The sequence below is a fragment of the Belonocnema kinseyi genome, chromosome 5, assembly GCF_010883055.1.
Source record: "Belonocnema kinseyi isolate 2016_QV_RU_SX_M_011 chromosome 5, B_treatae_v1, whole genome shotgun sequence".
Taxonomy (NCBI): Eukaryota; Metazoa; Arthropoda; class Insecta; order Hymenoptera; family Cynipidae; genus Belonocnema; species Belonocnema kinseyi.
This window is the reverse complement of record NC_046661.1, coordinates 4,397,246-4,417,450: the sequence shown is the minus strand read 5'-3', so window position 1 is coordinate 4,417,450 and position 20,205 is coordinate 4,397,246. Positions and strand designations below refer to the sequence as shown.

General features: G+C 32.4%; 1 protein-coding gene across 1 annotated transcript in view; it reads right to left on the bottom strand.

The window, feature by feature from the left end:
* Positions 1-20,205, bottom strand: part of LOC117172865 (neurobeachin-like) — an 825,867-nt gene that overhangs the window by 207,145 nt on the left and 598,517 nt on the right. The window contains exons 11-14 of the mRNA XM_033361129.1: positions 17,656-17,796; positions 11,466-11,611; positions 4,205-4,418; positions 842-1,064 (exon numbers count right to left, since the gene is read on the bottom strand). Coding sequence (XP_033217020.1) covers positions 842-1,064; positions 4,205-4,418; positions 11,466-11,611; positions 17,656-17,796 — 724 coding nt within the window. The remainder of the gene's footprint in view (positions 1-841; positions 1,065-4,204; positions 4,419-11,465; positions 11,612-17,655; positions 17,797-20,205) is intronic.

Here is a 20,205-nt window from a genome sequence, read left to right as displayed (position 1 = left end):
GGGGGGGGGGTGCAGGCTAATGTAACTGACCTCTGGAGGCTGCCGTTAATAGTAGCGTCAGCTTTAGTTACGCTTTCACCAAAGTAGGTGGTCAACGTGTGGTGCTGCGTGTAATTGGCGAGTAATATGAATCGCAAGCTCATTAGCGGTCCATGAGACCACATATCCATGGCATTTGAAATGCAAGACGTTAAATATAAACTTCAGCTTGATGCAGGAACCCCAGAGTATGGAACGCATCCATCCAAGGAACAATGTTACATGCTAATTATCTCTCACTTGAGCAAAAACGGACAAATTAGTGTGGGCGTGTTAAAGTGCGGTTTCCTAGACCGCACATGCTTCTAAAATGCGTCTTTCTTCCTCACTGTTGCAAAATATTAATAATAATCAATGTTGATAAACTTTGGTCATTTCTAACTTATTCCAATGGTCCTTTATGTGCCTGTATAAGTAAGAAAACAAAGACTTCTTCAGTGATTTCATTATATATAAATTTAAATAGTGGTCTGTGAGATCTGAGGTCCACGTTAGTTCAAAAATGAAATCACATACATGCTTAAAGGTTAAAGTAAAAACATAGCTGCACTATGGAGCAATTTGAAAAAATAGTAGCATTAACATATATATTTGTTCAAATAGTATCACAATATTTGCACCGTTAAAAAAGTGTCAATAGTAGCGTGAATCGGAGGCCTGAAAGTCATAAGCATTATTAATATTGAAATCCAAGTAATCGTTTATGTGAATTAGTGCTACAAGTGCACTGCAATCGAAGGTACTTGCATATAATAAATTAATACATAAGTAATTATTATGAACATTGAACACATCGACTTACCGAGTCCCTTGGGCGTAATTCCACTCTTCGCTCGAGGATTAACAACCCAATAGTAGTACTTGAGAGAATGAACAGTCTGCATGACAGTCGACACCCGCCTTACGTTGGAATAGATTTGCGTGTCGCTGAGAAATTCCGTCGCTAGGTAAGAGTAGAGACGGATTTGCACCGGTGCTGGAGTGTATATCCACAAAGCTGGGTTGAAGAGAACGTGGTCCAGTAGCTGCCAGGTCAGGAATGAAAAATAAACCATCTGCATCACCATAGGTCTGCCTGTTCCTCGCATACACCAATCTACCGGACTTTACTCGAGCCTACTCTGTTTTATTACAAAGAAGCTACTCTCCACCCTTTTAAATAAAATTAACAGACAGATACCTTCGTACTAAAATAACCTCTTGCGAAGTGTAACATCTAAAACGAACAATCTGACGTTGGTCGTCTAAGCTATGTCTGTCCAGCGAGGGGAAATTCCGGGAATATTTATCGAAACTGAAATCGCAGATGTGATTATTCCAACTACACCCTACACTTCTTATTCCACTTCAAATCGGAACCAACAGTCAAGCTCTCTCGAGTAAGCAGAGAGAAGTAGTGGTGGAAACGCACTATCTGGACTTTGAGGAAGTTTCACTTCGCTGGATAGGCTTGGTCTAAGTAACGAAACTAAGCACTCTGCTTTTCGAGTTAGCCCCTCGTTTTTAGGGTTTCATAGCCATCCACGTTTAAGTATAATCTCTATCGCTAATCCTCGGGAAAACATCTAACACTCAGGACCCCACATGTTCTTCAGAACTCCCCGACAACACATAAGCCCTTTGGCCTAACCTATATTTCGAAACACAAAATATGGCACGACACCTAACCCTTGGAACCCCCTTCATCCCATGAGACTTTCTCTGTAACGAAACCCAGTTATCCCACTAGATCCAACCTACACCACGGAACCCTCCTTATCCCTCAGGAACCCCCTTATCCCAACTTTTTAATAACCAAAATTCGGATCTCAAAAAGGACATAAGTCCCAAGATTTTAAATTCCAAAAGTGCATACATGCAAACGCTTGAAATTTCAAAAAGGCATAAGTGCCAATGATTGGCAAATCATAAGGCATGAATGCCAAAGTAGTCTAAAATATAGAACCAAGTCAATTTACATGCTATATTTAATTAAGCAAAGAAATCTTTTGTCGTAGATAAAATTCTCCTTTTTAACTAATTTTTATAACGCATGCGCGGCAAATAGCAAACAAGTTTAGTAATCAATACTCACTATTTTAGTACTTTACTTAGAATTATTTTTAATTCACTTGAATTGCTTTAAATTCTGTCGAGTTCTTTGCATACTGTAAAATTCCCTGAATTCTTTGAATTTCCTCGATTCCTTGAATTCGGTGAATTTCCCTCAATTCCTTAAGTTCATAGAATTCTTCTGCATTTATCTAATTCTCAAGAATTGTTTTGAATTCCTCAAATTTGTCGGCCTTTATCTGAATTTCATGCATTTTTTGAAGTCCTAGAGTTTCAGGGATTCCCTAATGTCATTGAATTTCTAAAATTCCTCGAATTCTCTGAATTCTTTTAATTCACGGGCATCATTGAATTTTCTGAATTGCCTGAAGTTCGGTTTTTTACATTCCCCCAATTTTCTTAATTCCTGGAATGCCCACGACTTATAAAATGAAAGAATTCATGGAATTGAAAAAATTAACTTTTCCAATAAGTTGGTAAAAAATAATTAATTCTTGAATCGACTTTGTAAAAATTAAAAAAAAAATGTAATCCCTTACATTTTTTTGAAATATCATGAACACACTCAAAATCTTGTACAAGCCTTTCAATTGTTTTGTAAATCCCTTAAAATTCTTTGAAATATGAAGGAATCTCTGCAAATCTTTTAAATCTCGTTAAATCCCTTAAAATTCATTAAAATCTTCAAGAATCCCGTTCTCGGAACGGTTCTCAGACATTCCTTAAAATACTTCAAAATTTCTCGAAAATCTCTAACATCCTATGTCGTAGAAACTAAATTTTTAATTAAAAACTCTTTAAAAATAATGCCTCTGCCTAAATCATGCATTAAAATTAACATGCTGATTATCATTTCAACATGTAAGGGAATTCCTTATTTTATATAGTACTTAAAACATTTTTACATGCGCGAATTGAAAGTCAATTATTAAAGAAATTGATATAAATTGATATAAACAACACGAGACATAGAAATAAAGATCGATATAGATATTGAGAAAGCTTGAGAAGTCGGTAGATTTCATGCAGTCCAATTATTACGTAGCTTAAAAATGTTCACAAAAATGTTTAATGTACTTTGCAGCGTTGTGTATACATATAAATGAAATTTTCAAGACAATTCAATAAATTATTAGAATATATTGTATTTAAACACATTTCAAATATGCAACTGAGATAGTAAAAAAGGGAAAACCTTGAGAAGACTAGAAAATTCCGTAAAATAAAACTTTCGGCACATTGTATTGCAACACTGCATGATATTACGGAATTTAAAAATTTTCGAATAATTAAATTCCCGTAAGATTATAAGATGACCGAATTAGAAAATTCCCTAATAATAAAATTCACAACAGAAAAATGCCGAATTATAAAATATCTGAATTAGGAAATTCCAGAATTAAACAATTAAGCAAACTGTTTCTCAATAAATAATATTTATTTATAAAAACAAAATAGTCAAATATTTTTATAACAAAATTTAAAAAAATGTTTTTTTATCCAGAAATATATATTTCTCAATTATTGTTTTTTTAACTTCAAATAATAATTTGAAAATCTCCAAAGATGAAAAAAAATGTGTAAGAAAATATTTAATTAATGTATTTTTGATACATAAATAATATTAAACGAAAAGAATCTGAATTCGGGAGTTTTCTGGTTGGGGTATTTATACAATTCCGCAATTTTCTGTGGGAAATTTTATTATTGGGGAATTTTAAAATTCGGTAATATTATAAACTGTGAGGAATTTTCCAATGTTGTAATATCATAAACCGTTCGAGATTTTTATTTTTCGAAAATTTTATTATTTGAGAATTTTATTATTCGGAAATTTTATTTTCAGGAATTTTTTGGGGGATTTTTCAGTCGTCCCAAAATAAATAAGATCAACAAAGCTACAAGTAAGAGAATGATTAAAATTAATATTAAATATGGAATAAACAATTATGAAATTACGAAAATTGGATGTATGATTCATTGCACTAATAATTATTGAGAATTATACATTATCTTTCTTGGAATCTATATTTTTTTAGTATTTTTGATATAAAATAAAAAAAATGATTTTTTCCCAATAACTTTTTTGGAACGGGTAAACTATTTAATTTACCTGCTTCAGCAACAAATCGCTATTGGCACTGAGGCTCGTAACGAGGTGTTTCGTCAACTCTAAAAATGAGGTCAAAACTTCTATCGTCAAGTGTTCCCGGCTCGCTCTTTGAAGCATGTAACTAATTACAGCAAACCCTCTGTTTAGTACCATTTGCTGCTGGACCGTTTGCGAACTCTCCATCATATCGCAAATAAACCCCAATAATTTAGAACTGAAAGAAAGACAGATTTGATCAATTATTTAAAATTTGGCTTATATAATAGCTCTGCCTATAACGAGAGAAATTACAAGAGATTATTTCACGGAAGCGCATAATTTAAGAGCTACAATTTTAATGTGATTTAAAGTCTCAGGCTCGATAATATAAAAGCAGAGAATGCGAGACCTGAGAGCAAAAAAGCGCGGCCTAATGCCTGAAACTTCGAGACCAATGCTTTAAAAGCAAGGGTTCCGAGATCTTAGTTCTCGCACCAAATCGTGATAATATCAAGGAGCATTGTCGGGAATTAATCTCCTGAAATTTCTCTCCGTATAGTTGTTCCGAAAAATGATGGGAGATGGAAAAGGGAAGAGACAATTCCATAGACGAATTTGGGACGATTGGCCAAGCTTATGATAAATATTTGAATACTCATCCCAAATTTTTGAAGGACAAGACATTTCGATATAGGTATATCCTATCTAAAAAATACGTGAAATTAAATTCTTGGAAATATCGTACTCATTGTTGTTGAAACCCTAATTGGTTTCATACTGCTTGAATATGACTTTAAGTCGCACAATTTAAAAACTCAATTTATAAATGATTATTTAATAATAAAGATAAAAACATTGTTGTCCACTTTTTGACCACATGTATTAAAAATGACAATAGGATTCTATTCATAAAACCTTGACCACATTAAATGAGGGTATATGTATTTGTCTATTAATAAAGATAAAGAATTTTTTGCACCATCAATTTATTTAATTCAAATTTACTGTTAGCAATGTTCAGGGAAACCAGCGCATATAAACAAACACAGAATTTGCGAATAAAGAACAATACAATTAAATAGATCAAAGAAAAGATACATAGAGTCTTGCACACTTGTTGTGAATCAACTAACCCGTTCAGAGGTCTTGACACGATAAAGAAGAAACGTCGTACGCGATAAATAAAGACAAAGGTTGGAACACATTTAAATGAACAAATCCTACACTACCCCTTGATACAATCTCTAGATAAACAGATTGATCTTTATATAGTTCCAGTAAACGAAGACCCTGCTCAGGTTGAGGCCTGATAAAAGTGTGTCTTCATCGTGCATGATAAACCGGATTGGCTGCCGATCTTTGGCCATGTACTCTGATTCTGTTGTTGACAGAGACAAAATACGTTCCTTTCTTGAATCCCAGGATATTACTGCTTTGATCGTCATAAATGTATATCCGGTGAAGAAATGTCTGTCATCTATAAAGCCTCCCCAATCTGCTTCCAAGAAGCCCATCAAGAGAGAGGACTCTCCTCGTGTCCATTAAAAAATCTCACAGTCTTCAATGCCCTTCAAATATCGAAGTACAGTCTTCGCTGCGTACCAATGAGTCTTACTGAAGCAATTCTTAAGAGGGCTGTGTACTAGCATGGGAACTCTGAGTTGAGTGTGCGAGAGACACAGAAATATGATAAGAACGCCCAAAAGGGTGGAGCTTTTTAGTGACAAAAAAAATTTTGACAGCCAATCATCAGGGGACCGTCACCTTGGGTCAGGCATTGTTTTAACACCGCTACCCTCGCGGCGGGTCGTAGTTTGTCGAGCGGACGGTTTTTGGCCTCGCAAGACCTTCCCATTGTTTGAGATTAGACACGGCGGAGATAAATCCGAATTTTATACAGTATTCATTGATACAATTTTAATATACTGCATTAGCATCGTTATATTATTCTGAGTAAATCAAAAAAAGGTTGATAAAAATCGGTCAATATTTTGAATCTTAACCACATAGATTCCTATTCATCAAAAGAGAACGTGTTTTCTTCCTTGTAATCGTACCGACAGATTACCTCACAGAGATGTCTTCTATTTCCCAAAAGTGTTCATATTTTGAGATTATTTAATTCCTTCTATTACATTCACAAAATATGTGTAATAAACTATTTTAATTCCTTCATGTGGGATATAAGTTTTGAAAGTTTAATTTTATCAATTCAAGTCCGCCTCTCTAGAGTTAAAATTATTTTAATTCACACATTTAAATAGATTTCTTTGATGCATTTTTGAAGACGTTTAAATGAAATATTAAAATGTAAATAAATATAAATTTGAATATTTTTCGAATTTATAAGTTTTAGAAATATTTAATAATAAAACATAGGTTAAACAAATGCTTTCGTTAAATTTTACTAAGTCGATTGAGAGGAATAGAATTTTCACTTTTTCTGTTCCCGTTGAATCCAAGAATACCACACAACTAATAATTGTTAACAATAGTTTTTCATTAACTAACCGTAAAGAGTCGAAATAAAGTTTGAGACGTTGAAAATGCTCTTTTTCAATTTTCGTCTGATCGAAACATATGGTGGAGATAAATTCGAAATAACTTGATATAAAATACAAATTTGGATTGCAATTTCTCATTCTATTAGAAAAAGACGTTTTCAATATAAGAATCTTATTTTTTATTGTTAAATAATCGTTACAAACCGTGAAATTATTCTTCAAAAGTAGGGTAACTTTGACCAAGTATGATTTCAATATCAATATCAATTATTAAAATTGGAGACATGTCGAAACTGTTGTTAAATATCTAGCTTCAAGAGTGAAATAATGTTTATTATATCAAAAATAGGCTTGGCCAAACTTACCCTACTTTTTAAGAATTATTAGATTCAATTTTTCATGCAAAAAGTGACTCCTAAAAATATATACCATTTGAATCAGAATTTCAAGAAACGCCCAAATCCGTTGAACGTCAGACTAGTATTTTTAGCATATTTCTTGGGAACTTTAAAATTTCGTTCATTTCATTGGTGGCTAAATAGAAAATTCAGAAATGAATCCAAGAAGGTTTTCTTGGGAAATCGTGCCAGATGTAAATTCCAGTTTGCGTAGGTAGGCCCTTACGAGCCCTGCAACTTTCCGAGGTGAGGTAAAGGGTATGCATTGAGTACAACAGTGTAGGCGTGCCCAACGCTCTCTCTAGCATTTCGCGCTAGGATCGGTAGTTACTTGCCTTAAATTTAACCCAAAAATGCTTTTCGTTTAAGCATGTTTTTTAGTGTTTCTTTAACAGCAATAATTCTTTCATACTTGTCAATCTTTTCAGAAAGAATTTATCTACGTTCATCTTTATATACAATTTTCGAAATAATCATTATAAGCCGAGAAATTGGCCATCAACATTAGGGTAACTTTGACCAATCATATTTTTAATATAATAAACATTATTTCACTTTTGATTAAACACAGACATTATTCGTTATTTTCCTAATCCAGACATACTACATAAGTCATATATTTCCCAATTCTTTCGGAGAAATTACACCTAGACGACATGTCTCCAAAAGCACATGTACACAGCCCTCTTAAATTGAATCAACACACTTGCCGTGTGAGCGAATTCTGGACGCGTTGCCACTGAAAAGTACAGCAGGCATCCAATTAATTCAGGATAGGAGGTTTTTCGCCATCTGAATCCAACCATTTTTCAACCTTCACAAGCTTCACCCGACAGCCATAGATGTTATAAGAGAGTTTCAATATGGTATTCCGAATCTCTGAATAAGGTCCTTGATATACATCTTCTGATTGATGAGGATTTCCTCTTCGCTTTCGGTGAAATGTATCCCCAAAGGAAGTTTGAGTTCGCCTATTTCTTTCTCAAAAAGATCAGCTAATTTCTGTCCAAAATCCGAGATCTACATAAATGACAATTATCATTTATTCTCCCTTTTCACCTACCAAATATGTTACGTTCTGATGTGGATTGTAAACAAACGTCAATCTTCACATTATTCCGTGCTTCTTAAGTAATCCGTTGAAACTTTCATTGGAGTATTCCTTTCCGTTATCCGTTATCACTCTTCTGACTGATAAATTTTACCTCACATCACCCAGATGAATCGCCGGTAAATATGAAGAAATATTTTTTCATTATGAGCGAAGCGACACGCATATGAGCACAAAAATCAGAGTGCGTGTGATCACCCACACATCTTCCCCTTGATGTAGACACTGTATTCGAAATCTTCGTCTGCACCATCGACTTTGATTTCTTGAATACAGCCAGCCCTTTTTGCGTGATGAAGAAATTGAACAATCAAATGTTGCAGCCTGATATGCTAATTATTAAGGCGATTTTCCTTCGGCTTTCTAGCTGCGGCAACTGCTTCGAAAATCTTGTTACACTCGAAGACGTTAGGATCTCGAAAATAATATAATTGCTTTTCACGTTTACCAGTAAGCAATACTTTCTTATCTAAATCAACCATCTCAGCCTTAGTGTTTGTAAAAATAACCTTGTAACCTTTATCGGTAATTTTTCCCACCGAGACAAGAATTGTAAGTAAATCGGGAACGTACAAGGCGTCGCGAAATTTAACCGCTTTTCTCGCAACTTCGACTTCCGTCATAGATGATTAGAAGATACCTTTTCCTAATATTTCCTAGTTTCATTGCCGGCTAGATTCACTTTTCCTCCATTACAACTTTTATTAATTTCAGGGAACAATTCGATGTCGTTGCACGTATGAGATGTACAACCGCTATCTAGGCACCAACCGTCAAATTTCACACCATTTCCGATTTTAAATATTTTTTCTGTTGCCACCTCCAACGTTACGATCATAGGCAAATCTTCGTCGGAAATTTTGTCGTTTGAGGTTTGCTCTGTTGGTTTTTTCGCTGTCTTGCAGTTTTTCGCCCGACGTCCAACTTTATCGTACTTGAAACACTTCATCTTAGAATCCTTATTTCTTGGGTTACCTTTTCTGTTTTTCCACTTTTCGTGGCCATCGCGTGTTTAACCGGATATTGATTTTAAATTCAAAATTGTTTTTCTCTTCTAATCATAATTGATCATTTCTTTCTCGACTAGTAAATATTCGCTTCGTCTAAAATTCATCTTTTTTTATTGAAAATTTATATCTATTGGTAAATATTTAATCTTTTGGAAATAAAAATTGCAACTATTTAGTTTGAAATTAAAATCTTTTTATATATAAATATGAACTATTAAATTTTTCGTTGAGAATATATCTACATATTTGGTTGAAAATGTAATTATTATGTCAAATAGTCACTTTATGGTTAAAGGTTCAACATTTTAGTTAAAAAGTCAAAAATTTTTTGTGAAAAATTAATCTTCATGATAAAAAATTCTTCGTTTTTAAGACATATTTAATCTTTTTTTGTTTAAAGAACAACTACTTGAAAATGATTCTTTTTTGGTTGAGGATTCAACTAGTTTGTTAAACATTGATCTATTTTGTGTGTACTTTTCTATCGCGAGGGAGTATGTCCGTGCGGATGAATACCAAAAAATTATTTGCAGGATGTAAATTTTGACCATTCGGGACTAGCGAGTGCAATTCGTGCCAAACGATAAGTTCCGGAGACGCTCGAACGGCCACTTACCATTTGGTGCCGCATTTCGTTTGTTGTTTTGTACGTCAAATAGATATTAAGGTTCTTTCACGGTTTTGGCCAAATTGGAAACTTATAAAAGGATATTATATAAAGATGCTATTATATACAATATACTATTATATATAATACTATATAATTATATAAAATGTTATTCTCAATAACTATAAAGGATGTTGGAGTATAATTTTCACAGAATTCTGCTTATTTACTATGTGCCACACCGATAAAATAATTTCCATCGTCGCAGGATGTAAATTTACACCAACTTTTTTTACAGTGTATAATATGAAAACATGTTGTGTTCGTTTTTTTCACTGGAACTGAGCATTATCAAACAAGCATCATCAGCAAGATTCCCTATCTTCATCAATTTTGGGTTATGTTAGCGTTTTAAGCTAAAAATTTATATTTTAAAACACAAATCATTATAATTGGAAGAAGAGGAATCTCTTAAGAATTTTGAATTGTGTTCGTTTTTTTCGTTGGAAATTGATATTTTTACTTTAAAAAATAGATCTCAAAGAAGTTTTACGAAAGCTTGCAGTCTTAAGTTATTTCAGCATTTTAAACAAAAAATTTGTTTTGTAAAACAAAAATCATAGGAATTAGAGCAAAATTAAGAGTCTTGAAATAATTATGGATTCTGTTAATGTTTTTTTGACGGAAATTGCTATTTTTAAAATAAAAAATAGATTTTTAAGAAGACTGGTATTTGGGAAGAAAAATCATTATAGATTGAATAAGATTTTCAACTTTTGAAAAGTTTCAGGTTAGTTATTTTCACAGGAACCTGGTTAATTCAAACAAAAACTATTATATTTTCAAGGTTCATAATGTTTGAAAATGTATTAGTTAGGTCAGCGTTTTACGCTTCAAAATTGGTACTTTAAAACAAAAATTATTGTTATTTAAACAAGATTTAGAATCTTTGAACAATTTTGGATTATGTTACTGTTTTTCGGCAAAATTGGTTATATCAGTTTAAAAAAATAGATTTTAAAGAAGATTCACAACTTTTAACAATCTTCGGTTATTTGAGCGTTTTTAACTAAAAATTGGTGGTTGAAAACAAAATTCATTAAAGATTGAACTCGATGTTTGAAGAATTACACGCTAAATTTTTTTCCTAGGGAATCGGTTATTTTAAACAAAAATCATTAGATTTTAAAGGTTCATATTTTTTTAACAATTTTAGATTACGCTCGCATTTTACACCCAAAATTGATATTTTAAAATAAAAATTATTAGAATCTGAAAAAGCATTATTTATTTAATAAAATATTTAGTTGATTTATTATAATGCATATTTTCAGGTTAAATTCATAGGAAAGGATTCGCTAATACACTAGACTGGAAAAAATCCTCTTCAATTCATAATTTAGAAAATCTGAGAACAACCGTTATTAATTGACAATTTTAAATTAGGATTAAAACAATAAACATACATTTAGAAATAAGAAATTAGAATTTTGTGATCGTGGTAAACCCCTTAAGACTTTTTTGTAACTTATAAATAAAATAGAGGTCTTTTAGGGTAATTTTAAGTAAATTAAGGGACATTTAGAACAATTTTTCGAATAGGGGACTTTTCAGACTCTAAGATAAAGTAGATAATTATATATAAATCTCACCACAAAGAAGGATCTCTTTGAATATCGTTTGGGGATACGCAATCGTAAGGCATATCCAATTGTGAAAAAAGAGGGAAAAGCACTTGGATCCCTCCAATGGAATTCAGCGTACTATGTATAGAATGCGTGATTACAGCTTTAACGTCCTGTAATAAAACCAAAATTCGTATTTAACAAAAAAATATACACACTTGTAGTAAATGTACGCGCACAAAGCGCGCCGTCACGCCTTTCGATTTTTATTTCCTAACGTTAAAAATATAAACAATTTAGAAATATAAGATTTAACAAATTTATAAAATTTCAAGAGTTTTTGAACGTTTTCAGCAATAATTTTTTGCTTAGCTGATTTTGATAAATGTCGACCAGATAAGAAAATTAAATTAAGGATGTTAGAGTTGTCGGTATACTGGCCCAAAACTCTAACTCCTTTTAGTTAATAATTTTTCGCATATTTAGTTTCATTTAGACCAAAAACACTACTGAGGCCATTTTTGACAAACGTTTTTGATTGGAGATTAACTTAAATTTTGAAAAAAGAACTGGATGAAACGAAAATGCACTTGTATCATTTCTAAATAAAAGCGTTAAAAATTGAATAATTAGCAGTTGAAAGTGTTTGAAATTGAAAAGTTTTATATTTATAATTTAAAGCGTTAAAAACTAAACAGTGTTATTTGGAATTGATAAATCTGGTAATTGAGTGATTTCAGATTAACATTTCGATAATAGGACAATTTCAAACGTTTAAAAATGAAGAATTTTGAAACTTGAATTAGAAATGTGAATTCAACACTATAATTTTAAATTTACTTTTAAGAAATTTTAAAGACGATAAATTCTATTAATAAAAATATATTTGTTTAAATTTCATAGTTAACAGCTTAAAACATAATAATTCGGAATCTACGGGTTTGGATGATTTCAGATATCTAACTTTCTTTTATAAATGTTTAAAATTGGAATTAATACAACGTTTCTCGTAAATGGAATGAGATATGGCAAAAAAGACAACATTTTTGAATTCAACTAGAAATTGTATATCAGTATATAAGTTATAATTATAAATAAGTGTAATGAGAAAATTCATCAATTGAAAACAAATTGTTAAAAATTAGAAGAAAAATTTTAAAAAGGAGAATCGGGTTAGCGACGGGCAACTACTATAAATAAATCTGCCCGCCCGATACGTGACGAATACAAAAGGAACATTATATTACCGTCGCATTACTCTTAAAGGGGCCACTAAAAGGACCTTGAAAAGGACCCAAATCTCTTAGACTATCTCAGAGACTAAATCATTCAAATCGAACCTTAAAATAGCCTCAAACCGGCCAAGCTTTTTCCACTGAGAATTGTCTGAGATTTCTATCGCTGGTGTGCGCGCGCACGCCGGAGAATTTCAGTTTGCGCATCTCATCCTATTTCTGCAACGACTTTTCATCAGTGTTGCTCATTGGTGCCAGGCCGCACAGTCGCCATTACTGTTCTCGTCATTACTGAATACATATTCATATATTCTGTACAGACACCTTCATAAAAATAGTTTTTTTCTGGCTCAGGGAGTCTCAAAACTTGGAGATTTGATAAAAACCGACCATATCAAATTTTATACAAAACCAATACAATAATCTTGTCACCACCATTTAAAGTTCGTTTAGGCACACCGTGATCCTTTATAACATTCTGAGTACGTCCGTAGGTTGTCCTCAGGACATCCTTCATAACATCCTGAGGACGTCCGTAGGTTGTCCTCAGAACGTCCTTGATAACACCCTAAGGACGTCCGCAGGACAACCTACGGATGTCCCCAGGATGTTATAAAGAATCACGATGTGTCCAAGCGAACTTTAAATGGTGGTGACAAGATTATTGTATTAGCTTTGCATAAAATCTGATATGGTCGGTTTTCATCAAATCTCCGCATTTTGAGACTCCCTGAGCTAGACAAAATCTTTTTTTTATGAAGGTGTCTATCTGTCTGTCTGTCTGTAGTCTGTAGTATTGTGTGCTTCCGCACACTTTTTCAGGGCCCAAAAAGAAAGAACGAGTTCGTTAACCAGCCATTTTGTATAAAAACTCAATGACTGAACACATTTTCAAAATTTTCGAAACTATGTTTTTTCCAGATTTGGAAATTCTATTTACGGTTGTCCATAGTACTTTGAAACACGAACAATTTATTCATATGATTTTTTAAAATAAAATTAAAATTGCCAGAGTTGTAGCATTTTCAAAATCCTAAAAAACAAAACGAAAATTAACATTTTAAGCTAAACAACGCATGATATGAAAAAAAGTCAGGAGTAAATAAATGTTTCTTTCGGGGAGCCTTTCAATGTTATTATAACAATTTTTTTGAAGCATAACAACTTTTGAAAATTCTATGTATGGTTTTCCATAATGCTCAGAAACACGAACAATTTATTCCAAACACTTTTTTCGATAAAAGCAAAATTATTAAAGTTATATCATTTTCAAACCTCAAAAAAACAAAAACATTTTAAGCCAAGCAACGCACGATATGAAAGTAGTCGGTAGAAAAAAATGTTTCTTTTTTAAAGCCCTACAACAATGTTCTGTTTCGAAATTTAATTTCATACTCTTAATGGCTCACATTATACTCACAATGTCGTAGGACATATAAAGACGTTTTTAGGACGTCCTTTTGATGTACTGGTGCTCACAGGGAGGTCTTTCACTTTTTAGCGTGAAAAAATAATCATGTCTCTTATGGGTCTTTTTGCGGCGTCTTTAGGACCAGCCCTGCGGACATCTTTGGGACAACTTTAGGCCAGACATAGAACGTCTTTAGGAGGTCCTAAAGTTGTCTTTATAACAACGCTGAGACTTAGATGCCAATGTCCAAGTATGTCTCGGGACATTTAAAGACGTCATAAGGACGTCTTTAGGATGTTCCAGTGCCCACTGGGTAGGTAGGGCAACTTAGGAGCCGCTCATAAGTAATAAAGATATAGAGGGTGCATTGACTCTGATGGAATATGTCTTAGCGATGAGAAGAGAAATATACGTAAACTGATTACAATACAGACACAGAAATAGGAAAGCTAAACGACTACTCAGGGAAAGTAAAGATGAAATCAAAACAGAAGAAGAGAAGAAAATACGAAACGAATTTGAAGGAAGCAAGAAATTCCTTTATAAAAATATGAAGGGAAGTAAAAGTACGGAGTTTTCTAGCATGAGAAACAGAAAATGTGAAATGCTATATGATACAGCGAGATACAAGACGCTTTAAAAGACTCTTCTAGGGAATTATTTGAAGATGAAGCTATAGGGCACCACAACTACGATGTCAAACACGATGCGTTAGAAAAAACTCAATTGAGAAAGTCTGTGCCACTGAGAATAGGGATAGACTTAAGAACTTAAAAAGGGCAAGACTGCTGGTGTAGCCAGTATTAACGCAGAAATGTTTAACCCTTTTAAGGGCAGTGGTACATATATGTACCACCTGTTTTCTTGTATTTATTTTTAAATGTTAAGTACAGTTTACAGTTTCCAGCATGTTTACCTTTATTCTTAGACTTTTAGGAATCCATGCTTCGTAATTATTTTTAAAAATTGTGTAAAATTGCAAAATTTATGATGGCGGATCCAAAAATGGCGACAACATTAGACCAAATTCGCGCGTTTCCTTTGTGACAGAAAAATTTGCCCCTGAAATGCTCAAACACGGTGGCGAGTACATACCGCATAGACTGTGTGAATCCATAAATTAATGTATCGAGAGGGGAGAAGTCCCACACGATTGGGAAAAGGCGATTATCGTATTAATATTCAAAAGAAAGGGAGATAAAAGTAACTGAAAAAAGTATAGAGGTATCAGCTTTATTAAGTACCGCCAGCAAAATATTCTCAAAAACACTTATTCGTAAGGTAATGAAAATAACAGAAGAAAATCTATGAGAAACCTAAAGTTTATTTATGCCCGAAAAATCATGTACGGATCCAATATTCAGCTAAAGACAGATTGCAGAAAAAAGTTTAAGAGTAGCAAAAAAGTTTTCTGTGCATTTATTGACCTAGAAAAAGCTTTTGGAAAGGAGGATGAAAATGAACATTGGGAAGTCTGGAAAGAGTATGAAGTGAATGGATGGCTCCTACGAGCAATAAGACCAATGTATACAGATAGCAGCGCGAGTGTGGATCTCGAAACAGTAAGGCTACGAGGGTCATCGTTCACAGGTAATACGGTTGTTATGGCAGAATCAATTGAAAACTTGCAAAGAATCTTCAACTAACTGAATGCAAGCAGGAAGAGTATGGGTCTGAAAATTAACGTCATAAAACAATAATTAGGGTGTTCGAAGGAAAGAGTGAGAAAAAATATACGACATTGTCTTGAATGATGAGTGAATAGTACAAGTGGCAATAGGTAATTCTATTTTTGTACTCGCTGTGCTATAAGGTAGTGACACATGGACCTATCAAAAAAAGAGTAAGAGTAAAATTAACGCGATTGACATGAAATTCCTGCACATAATATGCAGGAAAATATTGATGGACAAGATGAGTAACGAGATAATCTTCGAAGAATTTGGTAAGATGTTGTTAAGATTTGTGGAAAACTTAAAAATGATTTATTATTTTCAAAACTAAGTTTTAAGAGAATATTTTTAACGATTTTAGAACATTCGGTGAGGTTTTCGAAATATTCAAAAAAGAATTTGGAAGATCTCAGGACAAATTTTTCTTTTGCATAATTTTCCGTAACTCTAAGCACTTTTTCAGCTCGTTCAGTGTTAAAGTTACTGGAAATTTCGTAAAAATAGACAGTGCCGAATCGCACTGTCTGCGGATAGGGAATTTTACGTAACGTTAGCCCTGTACAATCTGAAAAAGGGGTTAGAGTTACTGAAAATTCCGTAACCATAGACAGTGCCAAAACTTAAACTTAAACTTGATTATGAAAAATTAATTTTAAGAGAATATTCAACAAGATTTAAAAATATTACAAAAGATTTTCAAAATTAAAAAAAAGAATCCAAACGATCCTAAAACAATTTTAAGAATAATTCGAGTTAGTTTAAAAGATATTTGGCAATTTTAGAACTTCTTGAGGCATTAAAAATATTTAAGGGACCGTTCAAAAAATACGTAACGCTTTTTCCTGACATTTCGACAGCCCCCTGCCCCCTCTTGTAAGCTTTCTCTATGGTAAGTATATATAAGTATAACATTGACGTAACACTAGTGGTGACCCCCCCCCCCTCCTTCAGGCCGTTACATATTCTTTTAAACGGCCCCTGAGAACTTTCTAAGATTTCCGAATTATATTTACATAACCCTTAAGCAAATAAAAAAGAAACTTAAAAAATAAACAGTTATTCGGAATTTGTATTGCGTATAATAAATTATTTTTCCCTTTAAATCATAATAAGCCTAAAATTTTATTTCATGCTCGACTAAAATATCTTTTCATTTGTAAATTATTTTTTTTTATTTGAAAATTAAAATTACAATTGTTTTGTTTCAAATAAAAATATTTGTTGGTGAATTTATATAAAATATTATACTTTTAATTGAGAATCCATCTTTTTTGTTTTAAACTTCAACTATTTAATTGAAGAATAAATTATTTTCGAAATTTTCTACAGAATTTCAGAAAAATAATATTAATATAGGTTTAAGAGAAATAAACAAATAAATATAAAAAGCAAATAGTAATTAGAAATTTTTATTTAATTGAAAATTATTTTTCCATTAGAAAAAAAAACTATACGCGCACGTAGCGAATAATTTAACGTTGAGTTTACATGTATTCTACAAAAAGTTTCTCAATATGTAGTTACAGAGCAAAACATCCGGAAAAAATTTTTTGGCCTCCTTTTTGAGGCATCAGCTTTCTCCTGTTCCTTTAGCGAGGTCAACGTGAGGAAAAATCTGTAAAAATCCACAGATATTCCTTCAATATTCTGTATTCGACCGTTTTCTAGGAACAGCTGAAAGTTGAAGCTTGCAAAAGGAGGTCGAAAAAAATTCGGCTGACTCAAAGCTTTCAAATAATTTTTATTAAACAATTCAGAGTTTTTTCAGCGAATTGCGATAAAAAGGAAGCAAGGGGGCTCGAGTTTAGTTATATGTATATAATTTCCATCTGGCTGGTTTCTCGTTTCAAGAAAAAAGATTAAATTTAATGAAAGAATAAAGTAGAAGTATGCAGTACCTGCAGCATCAGTGCATGTGGCGTATGTACAAAGTAAGAAACGTTTCCTTTTGGTGCACTCTGCAAACATAGCTGGGAATCCGTCGCTACTGGATTATACATAAACACAATTGCATTGGACAGCTTCCCATCATAAAGAACCTATCAAAATAGAAAATCTATTATTAGCTTTTGACAAAATTTTCTAGATTCTTGGTTCTTTACTGCCTAATAAAATCACATTCTATAATCACATTCATCAATCACATTCGTCTATCAGTTACATCACCTGCAGATTTGAAACGACTTGCATCTTGCAAACGAATGTTCTTTGAGCATTCAGAATTATTTTAACAAGTACTCATAAGTATTCCGACAAAAAAGTTAGGTATTCTAGATTACTTAGAAGAAGAAATATGTTTTTTGTTTGTTTGAAAATTCATTTCTAAATTGGTCACTTAAATAGAGGAAAAAATGTGCGGTCTATTAATGATCATCAAAAAAATCATTTTTAATGAAAAACAGTGAATAAAATAACTTTAAATTTTTCTCCATTATTATATCAACAATTTTCAAAAACATATCCTGCTAGTCTTCGAAAGTTTCAAATTTTCTAGGAATAGGAGTAGTTACTTGGCCAAACTGAAGAAACGCTGTTTGTGGCTAGAGAGTATTCGACATTTTCTAAAACGTTCCTTGTTAATCCTAGGAAATTGAAAGTGTTCCAGAAATGGGATTACAGTTTTTGAACTTTATGTAACGTTATAAATATTTTAGCTAATCTATGTTGACCTATTTTTAAATTATTCAAAAAATATTGTAATAAAAACTTTTAAAATTCCTGGTCTACAAAAAAATTTCCTGTTTATCCGATTTCCTGGTTCAGTAACCACCCTGAAAATCTAAGATGGCCAATAAAAAACGGTACTTTCTATAAACTACATAACATTTATAAAACCAACTGAAACTACGTGAAATGGATCAGAAACTATAATATATACCTATCTCTAGATCAAGTTTAAGCTAATTCTATTTCAAGTCAAACAAAATTTTCAGAAAAGTCTAGCTTATGATGTCAAAATGGTTTAGTATTTGAACACATAGTAAAAATAAAGGAACCGGTATTGCACAGTTTAACAGAAAAAATATTTTTGTGTTTCTAACAATTATTCGAAGATTACCGGAAAATTCTTCAACATTGATAGAAATTTTATTCAAAATGCAGTATTTTCCGAAAAAACAGCATTTTTATTTTTTTTGTTCCGCGTGGAAAATCTTGTTCCTTTAATTGATCTCCAAAAAAAGTAAAAAGTTTTAAAAGTGTCAAAAAGGCAGCTGTTTTTCTAAAATGATTGAGAGCGGATTTTCTAAAAAAAACCCTACTTTTCAAAAAGTTTGGGAGGGGGACAGAGCGGCATATGCTGATGATTAGTATTTCATATATCGTGAGTTCCGTTCTTCATAAGACACGGCTGCACATTGAAAAAAAAACTATTTCGGAAAAATTTAATTTTTGCATTTTCTCGAAAACAAAATGAAATGTACGAAAAAATGTTTATATAAAAGTTCACTTGTTCCAACGGACACATCTAGAAAAGGTCTACAGAAAATACCTTTTGTCTTTTTGTTATAGCTTGCATCGTTTACGAGAAAAAATTATATTAAAAGAACAAATTTTCCCGGCTTTAAAAATAGTTTAGCCCGCACAGACGCGCATCTACAATGGATGCGAAACGGCGATCCCCCCGCTCCTAGGATTTTTTAAGTTACCATAAAATTGTGTATGCCCTACCGAAAAGAATCTTTGAGTATATACTAAAAATTCTTTAGGTCAAAGAATCACAAAGAAATTCTCCAAAGACACTCAGGTAGATATTCTTAAAGGTCCAGGAAGCTCGTTTAAATGGTCTGAAGGCTTTAAAATATCCTTTCCGAAATTGAAATAAGAATACGATCATAAATAACAAGCAGAGAGGCTATCACAATAGCGTAGCCGACACTCAAGGGTCCTTTGTTAAGCTTTCGGATTAAAATTTAGAAGAAGATTTTTTTTAATTTCATAGTTAGCAGCCTAAAACATAATAATTCGGAATCTATGGGTTTCGATGACTTCAGATATCTAACTTTTTTTTTTAATGCTTAAAATTGGAATTAATAGAACTTTTCTCGTAAATGGAATGAGATACGCCAAAAAAGACAACATTTTTTAATTCAAATAGAAAATTGTATTTCAGTATATAAGTTATAATTATAAATAAGTGTAATGAGAAAATTCATCAATTAAAAAAAAGTGTTAATAATTTGAAGAGAAATTTGAAAAGGGAGAGCGGATTATCCACGACCAACTACTGTAAATAACTCTGCCGGCCCGGTACGTGACGAATACAAAAGGAACATTATGCGAGGGTAGTTCAATAAGTCCTTAGAATGAAGTATAAAGACAATTTTTTTTTGGGTAAATTTTTTTTAATTTTTCAACATAATCTCCTTGGAGCTCTATACACTTGGTCAATCGCTTTTCAAGTTTTTTTAATCTTTCAGAAAAGTGCGTTTTCGGAAGTTCCTCAAAAT